The sequence below is a fragment of the Tursiops truncatus genome, chromosome 9 (genome assembly GCF_011762595.2).
Source record: "Tursiops truncatus isolate mTurTru1 chromosome 9, mTurTru1.mat.Y, whole genome shotgun sequence".
Taxonomy (NCBI): Eukaryota; Metazoa; Chordata; class Mammalia; order Artiodactyla; family Delphinidae; genus Tursiops; species Tursiops truncatus.
The window spans coordinates 100021123-100037164 of NC_047042.1; the positions used below are offsets into that span (position 1 = coordinate 100021123).

The following is a 16042-nucleotide window of genomic DNA, read 5'->3' on the forward strand; positions in this document are numbered from 1 at the left end:
TCCTCTCAGGTCTTTTCTTGGTTCTGTCATCTCATATTCTCATTCCTTGAAGCACGAGTCCATTTCCACCCGGTAAGCATGCCTTCTATATCTTCATCTACTCTTGGATAAAAATGTTAACCAGCAGAAGGTCTTCTTCTTCCAAGGTGACATCAATCCATAAATATCCTGAAAGTCTGTCCAGGATCCCTGTGGGACTGCCTGCCCAGCACGTCCTTCCCTGGGGTTTCCTACCCACTGCCCCCTTTTCACACGGCGGCAGTGCGTGGAGTGACTTTCTATTTTGACCCCACTATGTGGCCATGATGGGCACCTAAGCCAAACTGAGCCAGTGAATCCTGTCCTGTGAATTTTGGGGAAGGGGGAAGTCTTAGCAGTTTCTCCTTGGATGCTGGACTGTAGGACACACTGGCGTCAGCCGCATTTCCCACTCTGGAGTAAAGGAGGGAAAACAAGCCAGGTTGCAGAGAGAGAATAAGAGTCATGTAATGAGGCTTGTAGAATACTGACTGCAAGGCACTGACCTGAGCATTTTACATATATTAATTCATTGAAACTTCACAACCTATGAGGTAGGTTGATGTAGTTATTGTTATCATTATAATTATTCCCAGATGTAAAGACAAGAACAGAAATGGAGCATGTCCAGGTGGCTTTCAAGCCTCTGGTTAGAATTGCTCTTGGAGGCTCCAGGTTCCTGTCTGTTGGCTAGGTCCTGTGGGACATTTGGGTCCTTTTACAGTGAATCTCTTTCTTACGCTTAAGCTAGTTCCAGTGGGTTTGTCATTTACAACCAAAATATTTCAAAACACAACCAAATAATATAGCAATCCAAACAATACTTAACAGCTAAAAACAAATATTACTAGAATTCAGGGTCTATTCTTCTCTCAAGTGCACAAAAAAATAGTAAAACATTTTTTGTCAAAGCCTTGGAAGAAATCTAATTACACCATATCCGTTACATTTCTTTGTTGTAATAGACTACACAAATGTAAGAACAGCACATAGGTTTTCTTTGAAGATAGAACAGTAAAGTTAATTTGAAACTTTCAGTGCGTATAAGCTTATTAATTCGTTTTTATGATAGAAACCAAAATATAGGAATAATTTGTGTTTATACTATGTTCAAAACAGAACTAATATTATCAAAGCAGAGTCTCAGGAAAAAGCAATTATTACTGGCATTAAGAAGGGAGGAATGATTTAGAAAATATTAGAACAACATAAAAAGTTTAAAGAAATTTTTGTATCTTAATTTTTGTATTTTAAATGTACTGTCACCTTACTATCATAATCATTGATTAAAGGAATAAAGAGGAAAAAATATGAATAAAGAAAGGTGTTTGAATGAGTCCTCAAAACATCTAAGGCTTTTAGATGAATCGTTTTCTTCCTCTTGCTTATGCCTGCAGGTGTCATAAAAAATGGTACCCATCCAACCTACCTACTGCCAGCATTGTCATTTGTTTCCACAATGAAGAATTTAATGCCTTGTTTCGGACAGTGTCCAGTGTCATGACTCTCACTCCACAGCATATCCTTGAAGAAATTATTTTGGTAGATGACATGAGTGAATTTGGTAAGACAGGACGCTAATCATCTATCTAACCTACTTTGAAGGCAGCGCTATCTCTGTGGCACTTGAGTTATTTTATACAAAGAACATTTTCCGGTGGGTTCTGAGGCAGGCATTTTGGTGCACTCATGGCGATGTGAGAGCCGGTCCCGGTCCTTATGGAGTTGGGCTAATGGAATGGTTAGTGCTTCCATGAGACAAATGTAGGGGCAAGCTGGTCTTTAAAGGTCACGCATGACGTTCAAGAAGTGATATCTAGCAAACTATTACATATAGGATAGATAAACAACAAGGTCCTACTGTATAGCACAGAAAACTATGTTCAATATCCTGTGATAAATCCTAATGGAAAAGAATATGTGTACGTATAACTGAATCACTTTGCTGTACAGTAGACATTAACACAACATTGTAAATCAACTATACTTCAATAAAGTAATTTTTTTTAAAAAAGTGCTCTCTGAACTGAGGCCTGAAGGCTGAGTTGGGCTTATATCGATGGAGAGGAAGGAAAAAGTATTTTAGGCAGAGGAAATGGCATTATAAAGGCCCAGAGGCAAGAGAAAACATAGTGAGTTTGGAATAGTTGTGTATTTGATGTAGATTATGTGTGAGTATAGTGTTAGGAGGGAGGGGGTAGGCCTGAAACCAGAAACTTAAAAGGGCAGCCCCTCTTGAAGGCATTGTTTGAATTTTATTTGGAGAAAATGGGGAACGATTCCAAGGCTTAATGCTTAATGACACAATCCAGGTACTTTACATGAAAGAATTCTAATCACGCCAACTACACTTAATGGCTTATTCCTCCATGTTCACTGGTTTTAAGGAACTGTGACACTAGAACATTTAGCATCTGAGATTTGCTGTCTATTTTACAACTTAGTTACAAACCTCAGGCAAGCCAGGAGGGCCCAGATTAAGGATAAGCTCTTTGAAGTCTGCAGGTTCCCTGTGAGGTGCATTTCTCATGGAAGCAATGTATCTGTATTGGATAAGTTTTCTACTTAACAGTTTACCTAATCCACCGTGAATCTGACCCACTATGGGCCGGGACAGAAAAAGAGGAGGAGAAACAGGAGGAAGAGGAACAGGCAGAGGAAGGAAAGAAGGTGTCCCGGGAGGTTTACCTCGGAGAAATAACTGTAGATGCGTCAACTCAAAAGTGAAAGGGAACTCAAGCTAATGTCAGCTACATTTAGGAGTTCCACTCATTGGCCAGGCACTGTCACGTATGACATTATTTGTGTGAGAGCTACGCAGATCAGAGGGGTCCAGTACTGTTTATTTCTGGTCTTGTGCCTAGGAGGGGATGTGGAGGGACGGCCAGCTTCCTTATCTGACCGGTACCCTGAGCAACACATCTGGCCACGTGTGGGGCAGGAAGGCCCCAGTAAAGCCATGAGCAGGGAGCCGGGTGGGATCTTTGCTGGACTGTGGAGTTCTAACTTCTCACCCAGAAGGACAAGGATCCTGCCATGGAGATGCAATTCCAGGATGACTAGGGAACCTCCCACAGCCTTTCAGATCTATGCCAGGAGTTCAGAGACATACCTGGTTCCTCAGATGTTCTTTAGGCATCAGAGGACTCACTGCTGATGGCTGAGGGATGGTTGGACTGCTGGACCAGACACTCTGCTTCTCCTCCTGGATCCACGGTCACCTGGTTGGTGGTCATTTCACCCACCCCACAAGGAGCTTAGTCTTGGACCCACACAGAACCTCAAACAGGAAATGGGGTGTTCTGTGTCCTGATGAAGCTCAGGATTGATGTACCCCTGCTTTAATCCACAACGATTTCATGTGGGCCTTAGGAGAACTTTCTTCAACTGTAGCTAGTCTTTTCTAGCTCATAGCAGTTGGTACTGCTGATGGAGTTCCTCAGCTTGGGATAGCAGGGGTCAGGGGCCCAGACACCTGCCCCCATTGAGTTACACGAGAGGCATGTCCAGAGCTGACCTGCTACTGTCCACCTTTCTCATAGTCCTGGTACCTCTCGACTACAAGCCAATGACATGACCATCTTCTGAAGGACCCAAACCCTCCACTTCATGTCAGCAATGACCACTGCAGAACGGCCTTATTTACTCCTAGGTCTGCCGCACAGAGTTCCTCTGGGTCCCAGATGTTGGGAGGGGTTTGCAGACATCTGAGCTGAGACACTGCCCCTACCCTGCAAGCAAAGCTGTGCGGCCTGCAGTCTGCCTCTGAGCAGGGCCCTGGCACTCTTCTTAAAGACAAGGAAAGAGATCCCTCCTTCTGACGAGACTGCAGTGAACCTGCTTCTGTTGCACCCCAGCCTCCTGATCCAGATTCCTAGGACTTAGGAGTTTAAACCTCTGAGGCATCTGTATCCATCTCACCAGAGACTTCATATTAACCTCCAAGTATTGAGTGACCGTTAGGTACCAGGCTCTGTGCTCGGTCGTGGATTTCTTCCTCTCACTGCAGACCTGCAAGGAATATGGTACGTCTGCCTTCTCACAGATGAGGAAACTGAGACTCGAGTGGTGTGATAACCTCCCTGGGAATTATTACAGAGTTAAGAGCACGATTGTTAATAATAAAGTCAAATTGCCCCGAAGAGTCGTAACTCATGCTTTTTCTATTAAAATTTTAATAGTGATTTATTAAAATAGAGGTATTTCACTAGAAACACAGAAGGATGTCTGCAGTTGATTTCAATGCTGAATCCCTTTTTGTTCACGTTTTGTTCACATTTTATGCGTGTTCGTCTGATAAAATTTTCTTTTAAGGTTAGAACATTTATGGAATAGCATAGTTTTTAGGAATCAATCAAAATTGTGGGAAATTGGTTTAATTTCTGTACTTATAGTTTACAATTGTCAAGTGTTGACTTTTTTTCCAGATGATTTGAAAGAGAAACTGGGCTATCACCTGGAAATTTTTCGGGGAAAGATTAAATTAATAAGAAACAAAAAGAGAGAGGGACTGATTCGAGCAAGGCTGATTGGAGCATCACGTGCTTCAGGTATGAACATGTCGTTGGGAACATGACCCTGTGTCTGCATCACAGAGATCTTCCTGTCTGTATGGAAATCATCCTCGTGGAGACCCTCCACGTCTCCATATATTTCAGCCATATGAGTCTTTAATCTTCTTTTGACTCTGAAAAGATTCTGCTTCAAAACGTTAATTCGTTATTTCAAATAGAGGATATTCTTTTGCAGGGGTCATAATGTCAGCCTCCTGTCGCAGGATGAGTTCCCCCAGGTACAAACTCTGGGATGGAGTTTTAAATACATGCAGGGAACCCACTGGGGCGCTCTTGGGAACCACATAAGGGGAGCGGAAAGCAAGACTTTATGGGGAGAGTGGGGCTGTGATGCAGCTGCCGACCTATGGGGAACTCTGAAGCTAGGAGGGTGTCAGTTCAGGGCCTCTGGCAGGCAGAGGCCAAGACGAAATGGGAGGCGTGTTTACGGAGAAATGTCTGTGAAGGATAAAGGGGAGAGGGAAAAGCGTGGACCAGAAGCTTCTGGCCTGACACCTGTGGAAAGAGGCAGGGAAAGAAAGGAAGGTTGCAAGCCCTTCAGTCTGCTGCGTGGCTCCCAGAAAGGCTCCCAGGGGCTGGTGGGGAGCCCCAGGGCAAAGACCGCCCATTGGAGGAGTCCTGCATGGGTGCCCCAGTGGCCCAGCTCTTGTTCATCCCCCGCCTGCCCCCCCTCAGTGTGCTTAGTGATTGGCTGGGAGCCCTGGGAGGGCAGGCCTTGGTGTGTATACTGCAGAAGATCCCAAAGCCTTGGAAGCTGTCAGCCCCACTCCCCCTGGCAGGTTCTCTTGAAGGGAGGTCTGAGCAGCACACTCAGGCGGTGCAGAGAGGTCCCACCTGGCCCAGGTAAGGGGAGCAGACAGGGACGAGGACACCCTCTGCCCCTCAGGGAGGGGGCATCGCTTTGGACCAGGCAGCCACATCCTCGCCAAGGGCAGTTCCTGGGGAGTGGACTGAGTCCCGAGGGGAATCCGAGCATTCTGACTTTCAAGCTTCCTGGAAACCCGAGTGATCAGAGGGTTGTTTGCAGAATATTAAACTAGGACAAAAGGCGATGGGTAATGTTGAAGGGTCTTTCCTCAGGCCACGTGGCGGTCTGAGGAAATGTCTCTGTTCTTTAGCAAGGCTATTTCCTTATTGAGTAGAAGGCCAAATAAAGGCAAGATCTGATTCTTTTTTTCTGTGTTGGCCTGATTGAGACCTTCTCTCATTTAACTACACAGATAATACGTATTAATTGTCCAAAACGCAACATAAACCACTAAAACTGCATGGCGTGTATCTTTTCAGAACTTTGGTTTTATGCATTAATATACATATGTGTGTATGTATGTACACACGTGCACACATACACACATGCACACATAGATGTGAGGATTTTTAAATATATGGAATCGTCCTATCTCTCTTGTTCTGAGACTTACTCTTTTAATTTCAATTTAATGTTTTGGAACTTTTCCCATGACGATACTTGAGACTTACCTCAATTTTTCTTTTACTGCATTGTATGGTATTCCATATGGATTCCATAACGGATTGCCATAATTTGTTTAGCCATTTGTCATTTGGTGATCTTTACTTTTTACTATTGCTCAAAAGAAAAGTTGTACGGGCAATTCTTGTACATATACCTTTGTGGGAATGAATGCTTATGCCTCTGGGATAAATTGCTAAAAGTGGAACTGCTGGGCAAAAGGGAATTCTTACTTTATTTTTTTTATTTTTTTATTTTTATTTTTTTATTTTTTTTGCGATACGCGGGCCTCTCACCGCTGCGGCCTCTCCCGTTGCGGAGCACAGGCTCCGGACGCGCAGGCTCAGCGGCCATGGCTCACGGGCCCAGCCGCTCCGCGGCATGTGGGATCTTCCCGGACCGGGGCACAAACCCGCGTCCCCTGCATCGGCAGGCGGACTCGCAACCACTGCGCCACCAGGGAAGCCTGGAATTCTTACTTTAAATTCTGATGGATGCTGCCAAATTGTCCTTCAAAAGACGGTACCAGTTCACAGTTCCATCCCAGGGTGTAAGAGGGCCCTCTCCCTGAGCCGAGCCGACACTGGATTATTTGTTACCAATCATTCTAGTGTTTGCCAAATTTGGTCAAAAAACGGTATCCTTTATTTTCTTGGCATTTCCTCGATTACTAGCAGCGTGGAGTGTTTTTTCATATTTTTGTAGATTTTTTTATAGATTTTTCTGTGAATTTGGTCTGTTCCTATCCTTTGTCAATTGTTCGATTGGGTTGTCCGTTTGTTACTGATTCGGAGGTGCCTTTATGATAACGAATCCTGTATTATATACACTGAGAATATCACTCCCCAGTCTGTGGCTGACCTTCCCATCTTTGTGGATAGTGTCTTATGTTGAACGGAAGTTCACCAAAAAACCCACTTCCTCTTGGAGGACACAGAGCTACCCTGGGCTTTCCTGACTTCCTTTCAGTAGGAATGGCCTTGTGACTATATTTCAACCACATTTCCTGACCAAGGCTTGTAGGAAGTTGGTTTATCTGCCTCCACACTTTATTCCCCCTTCTGGCTGACTAGGGTGGAGCTGACTGCAGTGACTTTGAAGGGCATGGGTTGAAGATGGAAGAGATCCCATCAGCTTGTGTTCCTGAGTGACCCCGTGGAGGAGAGCTTCCCCTCAATCAGGAACCTGCCTTGGACTACTAAATGAGTAGAAATAAACTTTGACTGCATTTGAGCCATTACAAATTTTGGAGTTTTATTATACTAGCAACTAGCTTTAACTTAATAAAACAATCAGGACTTCCCTGGTGGCACAGTGGTTAAGAATCCGCCTGCCAATGCAGCGAACACAGGTTCGAGCCCTGGTCCAGGAAGATCCCACATTCCACGGAGCAACTAAGCCCATGCGCCACAACTACTGAAGCCCACGTGCCTAGAGCCCGTGCTCCACAACAAGAGAAGGCACTGCAGTGAGAAGCCCGGACACCTCAACGAAGAGTAGCCCCCGCTCGCCGCAACTAGAGAAAGCCCTCGTGCAGCAACGAAGACACAATGCAGGCAAAAAAAAAAATCAGATTTATCAATATTTTTCTTTATGATTTTTGTGTCTTGTTTAAGAGATTCTTCCTTATTCCATGATCATGACGATATTCTACATTTTTTTAAATTTTGCTTTTTTACGTTATATTATTAATCTACCTAGAATTGATTGTTCTGGGAATGGCGTAAGGTAAGAATCTAACGTCATTTATCCTTTATGGCTAACCAGTTATCTCCATGCCATTCATTAAATAGTGCAGTCTTTCTTCATACATTACAGTGCTACTTCTATCACTTACATCTGTATATTCCTGCATTTAATTCTGGCTTCTCTCTTCTCTCTATTATTGTATTTGTGTATTTCTAAGGCTAATCACACCCTCTCTTGATTAGGATAGCTTGATAAGACGTTTTTATAACTTGTAGGTCAAATATTTCCATGTCATTCTGCAAAATCGTCTTAACTTAGGATCATCCCATTAAGTTCCACAAAAAATCTATTGAGATTTTCACTGGAATTGCATGGAGTTTACAGATTAAAATGGGAGAGAATTTATATCTTTTTGATGATGTCTTCCCATTCATGGACATTTATTCAGATCTACTTTTACATTCTTTCAATAATGTTTTGTCATTTTCTCCATAGATACCATGTGCAAAGATTTATTCCTGTTTATCTTGGTTTCTTGTGTTTTTTAAATTGTGATTTGGGATCTTCCTGTTGCATTTTCTAATTACTGGTATATAGGAATGAGATACTTAAAAAAAAATTTTTTTTTTAATATTTGGCTGCAATGGGTCTTCGTTGCTGCACGCAGGCTTTCTCTAGCTGCAGCGAGCGGGGGCTATTCTTCATTGCGGTGCGCAGGCTTCTCATCGCGGTGGCTTCTCTTGTTCCAGAGCACGGCCTCTAGGTGTGCGGGCTTCAGTAGTTGTGGCACGCAGGCCCAGTAGTTGTGGCACACGGGCTTAGTTGCTCCTCGGCATGTGGGATCTTCCTGGACCAGGGCTCAAACCCGTGTCCCCTGCATTGGCAGGTGGATTCTTAACCACTGCACCACCAGGGAAGTCCCTCTCTTGAATTTTCTGTCAACTGAAAATAGACAATTTTCCCTCTTCCTCTCTAACATTGAATTGAAGTGGAGATAGTAGGTCATCCTTTCCTTATTCCTAACTTTAATGGGAACAATTCTAAATTTTCACTTAAATATTGTATTTACCAATATTAGTTTCCTGGGGCTGCCATAACAAAGTACCACAAACCACCTGGTTTAAAATAAGAGAAATTTACTGCCTCGCAATTCTTGAGGCCAGAAGTCCAAAATCAAGGTGTCAGCAGGGCCGTGGTCTCTCTGAAAGCTGTAGGGGAGGGTCCTTCCTTGTTTCTCCCAGCTTTCGGTGGTGGCCGTCAGTCGCTGGCTTGCAGCAGCATCCCTCCAGTCCCTGTCCCCTTGGCCACATGGCCCTTCTCCCTGTGTGACCAAGGACACCAGTCATACTGGATTAAGCACCCACCCTACTCTAGTAGTACCTCATCTTAACTAATTACATCTGCAACCCCCTATTTCTAAATAAAATCACATTCTGAGACACTAGGGGTTCAGACTTGAATATGTCTTTTGGGGAGGACATAATTCAACCCGTAACACTGCCATAGAGTTGTGTTTTTTTAAGGAGAAGAAGTCTTATTAATTTTTTAGTTTAGAAATTTTCAAACCCACAGAGCACTTCTATACCCTCATCTAGATTCATTAGATGTTAATATCTTACAACACCCACTCCTTTTATACATAATCTCACTTCCTCTCCATCCCTTCCCCCCCACACACACACAGCATCTATGTTCAAAATTAAGAGAGGCTTAGAATTTTCTCTTTTTTTTTGGTACTGTTTTCTTACATTGATACTTTGCTTTATTAGACTCATAGAATGAACTGTATGGTTTTTCCTCTTTTTCCTTTTTCTGAATATCTACATAAGACAGATTATGTAGATATTTGGAAAACTACATAAAATTGGCCTATAAACTATCCAGGCACTGGTATCATTTTTGGTTTCCTCTGTAATCCAGGTATTTTTTTAAGTGAATTTTAAAGTTTCCAAACGTAAGGGATTTTTAAAAAAACATTTATTTTATTTATTTGTTTATTTGGCTGCATCGGGTCTTAGTTGCAGCACGCAGGATCTTCGTTGTGCATGTGGGGTTTTTAGTTGCGGCATGTGGGATCTCTTTTAGTTGCAGCATGTGGGAACTAGTTCCCTGACCAGGGGTCAAACCCGGGCCCCCTGCATTGGGAGCGCAGAGTCTTAGCCACTGGACTACGAGGAAGTCCCCAAACATAAGGGATTTTTCTAAATTGTCTTTTAATTGCTGATTACTAGCTTAAGTGTATCATGGTTAGAATTTCTGGTCTGTTGTTTTGTTGTGATCTCCTTTGTGTCTTAAAGCTGGGTCAGAGTTTCAAAACATCTATGTGTATTTGAAAAGAATAAATTTTCTCTTTTTGGCTGTAGGTTTTATATATATCTAATTTTGTTGGTCAGATACACTGTATTCTTATTCATCTAATTTGACTTGACATAAATAGTAATTTTGTCAGTGCTTGCTATATCTATCAGTCTATATTTGCTGCCCCCCACCCCCTGCCCTGTGATGTAGGCTGCCTAGGCTAGGCTTTGCGCCCGGATTAGAAACTGTGCGATCCTGGGATGTGGGCAGGTCAGGCAAGAGCTGGTGACCCGTCATTAATTATTCATGTATGCACTCCTCCAATCAAGGATTTATCTAGCGCCTCCTATGTGCTGTCCATGAACATTTATTCCTTTTTAAAAATTTTTATCAACTCTATTGAGATACAATTTACATAAAATAAAGTGTACCCATTGAACATGGGTAATCGGTTTTCATACGATGCTAACGTGTACTTGCAGGTTTAGAGTTGTGTTAGCTTCCCGAGGAGCTGATAGTCGCATTCTCATGACGTCACTCTATCTCTTGTAGAGGCTTCAGATTCGTTCCCCGCTATTGCTCTGACCTCATCACTTATTCACCTCCCCTTCGCTCTACCCCAGCGGCACTGACCTTCTTGCTGCTCCTCAAACATACCGACTATACTTCTATCTCAGAGGCTTTGCATGTGATTCTCCCCCGCTGGAATGTTGTTCTTCCAAACACCTGCTTGACCTGTTACTTCACTTCGTTCAGTTCTCTGTAAACACATGTCGCCTTATCAGAGAGGCCTTGAGAAATCACCCTGTACAAAACAGCAAGCCCCGGGCTTCCCTGGTGGCGCAGTGGTTGAGAGTCCGCCTGCCGACCCAGGGGACGCGGGTTCGTGCCCCGGTCCGGGAAGATCCCACATGCCACGGAGCGGCTGGGCCCGTGAGCCATGGCTGCTGAGCCTGCGTGTCCGGAGCGTGTGCTCCGCAACGGGAGAGGCCACAACAGTGAGAGGCCTGCGTACCGCAAAAAAAATATATATATAGCAAGCCCCTATTCCTCTCTGTCATCCTTCCTCTGATGGATTTTTTTTTTTGTAATATTCATGGCTACGTGTCTACTCAACTGTGTGGGTGCTGCTGCCCACGTGATGACTGAAGTTGCCCTTAAATTGCAGTAGCTGAGACTTCCCTGGCGGTCCAGTGGTTAAGACTCCACGCTTCCACTGCAAGGGGCATGGGTTTGATCCCTGGTCGGGGAACTAAGATCCCACAAGCCATGGGGCAGCATAAACAAATAAGTAAATAAATAAATTGCAGTAGCTGAGACAGCTGTGATGAGCCGTGTGCTGTGCCCTCGGGCAGGAAGGAAAATGACAGCAACTGGGGGCATCATTCCATCAGGGAGAATTAGAAGGTGAGGGTTTTGCAAAGTGGAGACAAGGTGAGAAAGAGAATCTATAATCAGATGGCCTGAATCTAAAGGAAAGGGGACTTTGTTTTTTTGCGTGGGAGCAGAAATGTTATGGTTCAGAGGCAGCCATAAGTAGCTGGGAAATGCCGATGTTGCCCTGGACCCAAGGATTCATGCAGTCAGGGAGGAAAAGGAGGAACTTTCTATCAGGAATGTTGCTGGGGAAATAGCATCTTTTAGGGAGAGTCCGGGCTTACATAAGGCAGGAAGGTCCGTAGGAGAATTTTGTGGGAAAAAAAAAATTAGTGTAGGGCAATTCACTTTAAATAAGAGAACTGTGGAAAGGGTAAAAGGGTAGTCCACAGTGGAAGAAGAAGTTTGGGGGAATAAATACAGGGCAATCTGGGGGTGAGAATGGAGTATCTTCTACTGAATTGGCCTGGATGGTCAGCCAAGATGGCAGAGCTGGGGTGCAGATTTCAACTGCGGTCCTGAAAGCAAAAGGTTAACAAAATCTAACACGCCGTTGAGAGCTCGCATTGTTGCTTGACATTCACACAGAATGAGATGATTTTGTTGCCTAAATACGGTAGACGGAATAATGCCCTTCCCCAAAGAAGGCATCCTAATCCCGCAAACCTGTTAATATGTTACCTTATGTGATTAAAGTTAAGGGCCTTGGGATGGGGAATGAGCCTGGATCATCCAGGTGGGCTCACTCTAATCACATGAGCCCTTAAGACTGGAAGACCCTCCAGGCTGTGAGCAGAGGGTCAGAGAGATGTGCGTGATGACTCCATCCACTGTAGTTGGCTTTGAAGATGGATGAAAGGGAACAAGGAATGTGCGTAGTTTCTAGAAGCTGGAAAAGGCTTCTCCCCTAGAGCTTCCGGAAAGGAGGCCAACCCCTTGATTTTTTAGCCCAGGGAGACCTATGTTGGATACCTGACCTACAGAACTGTAAGAGAATATATTTTTGTTGTTTTATGCCACTAAGTTTATGTAAAGAACACTAATATATCTAGAAAGAGACCCCTCTGCAGGTGCTTGACCTTGAGTTGGAGGGTGGTAGTTATCTGACTTCCTGACAGTTCAGCTGCTTCTGGAATTGCAGCTGCTCAGGCTGACCGGGAAGCTTTGCAGGTGGGAGCAGAGGGGCCACATGGTTTTGGGTAGAGGGGCCCTTGAGCAGCTTCTCCAAAGGCAGCCGTGCAGAGGGCAGTGTCTGACTCTCCGCCACAAACATCCAAGGGAGGTGACACAGAGCAATACAAAGAGCACTGGTTTTCGAACCAGAGCCATGGTTTCAAGTTCGGTAGGTGCCAGTTACCAGCTACGGGATCTTGGGCAAGCCACTTCTCCGAGCCTCAGCTTTCCAATCCATGATATGGGAACAAAGATATCTAACTAATGTAATTGTTGGAATGATTGAATGAGGTAATTATGAACACTTTTTTTTAAGCATTAAACAAATGCTTATTAGAAAGTGATCAGTATAAATAATTAAAACATAAATATTTAATTTACATGCTTCAAAATGGTAAAATACATAAAATAAAACTAGGAGAAATACAGAGCAAAAGTAATGAAAATACAGATCATTCCCAGTGGAAAGTCTCTTGGAGATTTTAGAACTCACCAGCCTTATTTCCCAGTTAGAGAAGCTAATCTCCCTAACAGATCAGAGACTTGTCCCAGGTTACGTAATTCAGGACTCAAACCCACAAATTCTGGTTTCCATTGCAGTAAACAGTATCATCACACTACCGGGTCATGGAAACATAGCAAGCAAGCAAAAAAAAAAAAGAGAAATTCAAATAGCCTAGTCACTTAATTGCTTTTTACAAAATCCAAATGGCTATGTTTAACAGATTTATAGTGTGAATGAAATGGAAATGTTTGGATATTGTACAAAAACTGATCAAACACTTAAGCACAAAGAGATTCTCTGTAAATTCCCCCAAACTAGATTTTGCACACCACATTCTTAAACATCAATACAAAAAAAAAAAAGAGAGAGCAGTAACATAATATGTAGGCTAATAAAAGTGAAAATATGTAAGACCTTAAAAATGATTGCTTTAGAGACCAAACTGAGAATATTTAAAATAAATATAATGAGTTATGTTTAAATGTAAAAATGTAGAAACTAAAGAAAAGCAGAAAATAAAATGAAATAAGAGGAGAAAAAGACCGAAAATATTGAGCAAGATTGATACAGCATTTGTTGTTTTTTAAAAATAGGGTAACAAACCTTGCAAAACCACAATCCCTAGAGAAATTGTGCAAATAGATTGCTACAGGAAAGCAGAAAGGAAGCTTCCACTCAGGGAAAGATGAAGAATATATCTCCCAACTTTTAACTTCAGTGAGTAATTCAGTTTTGAACATTCCACAAATATTTTTTTGGAAGGAAGTATGGGAAAGTTCCTTTATCAGGCAGATTGAACCTCATGCCCTTCAGTTATTTCAGATCCTAAGGAGAGAAGTTGGTTTAATCTGGGAAGACAGGGTTTTAGATAAGATACAGATGATTGTATGTAGGTTCTCTCTATAAACAATAAATAGAGCAATCCTTTCTATAACTCCGGAGGCCAACAGAAGTCAAACAACTGCTCCACTTCCTGGCAATAAACTTAAATAAATATTTTGACATTCCCACAAAATATTCTTGTAATGTGGGAAGCAGCCAGGAGGGACCCCAGTACCCCTTTGCTCTCATTAAAGCGTGTAAGTTTCCCCCAGAAAATGCCTTAGGATGAGTGAAAAATAATCAAGTTTCATTGAAATGTAGGGGCTAGGTAGCTTGTTCCCACATGCTTTGTAATTTAATTAGTACTCAGAAAAACTCAATATTACTTTACATGTAGTATAATTTTTAATTATTTTGCAATTTATAATACTATATTTGTGGTCTTCCTGGGTCATTCAAATTGTCAAAGTTGAAAATATTTAAATCTTTAAATGCCAAGTGTATGTACGCTATATATGATAAAGAGGACACCGCAAGTTAGTATGGGAGAAAGGCATTTTTGGGGGTTTTGTTGTGGTTCTTTTTTAATGGCCCTCAAACAATTAGTTATTTGAGAAAAATTTTCATCTTCATTTTATACGAGACACCAAATGAATTCTAGCTGGATTAATAATTTTATTTTTAAAAGTCAAACCATTAAGTTGTTATAAGAGAAATTTTTAAACAGAAAAAGAAAACAGATTAATACTTACCCGTTCTACAAAGAAGAAATTTCAAAGCTTAAAACGAATGGACTTGGGGCTTCCCTGGTGGCGCAGTGGTTGAGAGTCCATCTGCCAATGCAGGGGACGCAGGTTCATGCCCCGGTCCGGGAAGATCCCACATGCCGCGGAGCAGCTAGGCCCGTGAGCCATGGCTGCTGAGCCTGCGTGTCCAGAGCCTGTGCTCCGCAACGGGAGTGGCCACAACAGTGAGAGGCCCGCGTAAAGCAAACAAACAAACAAAACCCAATGGACTTACAAGTTCTCATCACAAGAAAAAAAATTTTTTTGTAACTATATATAGTGACAGATTTTAACTAGACTTACTATGGTGATCATTTTGAAATATATATACAAGTATCAAATCATTACATTGTACAACTGAAATTAATATATGTCAATTATACTTTAAAAAAAAAAGTAAAACAGCTTACTACACAAAATGAAAAACTGTAAAAAATGATAAAATTAAATAACAATAGGCTGGGGAAATAGTATAACTAAGACAGATAAAAAGTTAATATTCTTACAATGTAAGATGTACATACCAAACCATTAAAAAAAAAACAAACCATGACTCCCATACCTAAATGGTCAAAAGATATAAACATTTCATTTGCAAATGGCTAATCACCTGAAAAAAAGTTCAACCTCACCAGTAAATTTTTAAAAATTAACCAGATATTATTTGTTTATTGAGGTGAGATATATACTTAACATAAGATTGAAATGAACGATTCAGGGATGTTTAGCATAGTCACAATGTTGTCCAACCAGCACCCCATGCAGTTCTGTAATATTTTCATCACCCCAGAAGGAAACCCCACACCCATTAAGCAGTTTCTTCCCATTTCCCCATATCCCAGCCCCTGGCAACCCACAATCTGCATCCTGCCTCTGGGTTTACTTTTCTGGATATTTCATATTAATGGAATCGTACCTTTTATGTCTGGCTCTTTCACTAGCATAATGTTTTTGAGATTCATCTACATGCGTCAGCACTTCATTTTTTTATGTCTGGATAATATTCCATTGTATGCGTATATACAGTTTGTTTCTCCATTCATCTGTTGGTAGACATTTGGGCTGTTTCCTTCTTTGGGCTATTGTAAGGAGTACTGCTGTGGACATGCATATACATGTATACATTTCAATTCTTTCTATTTTTATTTTATTTATTTAGTTTTTGGCTGCGTTGGGTCTTTGTTGCTGCGCATGGGCTTTCTCTAGTTGCGGCGAGTGGGGGCAACTTTTTTTTTTTAACGTTTTTATTGGAGTATAATTGCTTTACAATTGTGTGTTAGTTTCTGCTTTATAAGAAAGTGAATCAGTTATACATATACATATGTCCCCA

General features: G+C 42.2%; 1 protein-coding gene across 4 annotated transcripts in view; it reads left to right on the forward strand.

The window, feature by feature from the left end:
• The window catches only part of GALNTL5 (polypeptide N-acetylgalactosaminyltransferase like 5), a 125578-nt gene that overhangs the window by 71234 nt on the left and 38302 nt on the right, over nucleotides 1-16042 (forward strand). For all 4 annotated transcript variants that reach the window (XM_019930315.3, XM_073810117.1, XM_073810118.1 and 1 more), the window contains 2 exons: nucleotides 1416-1582; nucleotides 4446-4568. In XM_019930315.3, the coding sequence (XP_019785874.1) occupies nucleotides 1416-1582; nucleotides 4446-4568 (290 nt within the window). The remainder of the gene's footprint in view (nucleotides 1-1415; nucleotides 1583-4445; nucleotides 4569-16042) is intronic.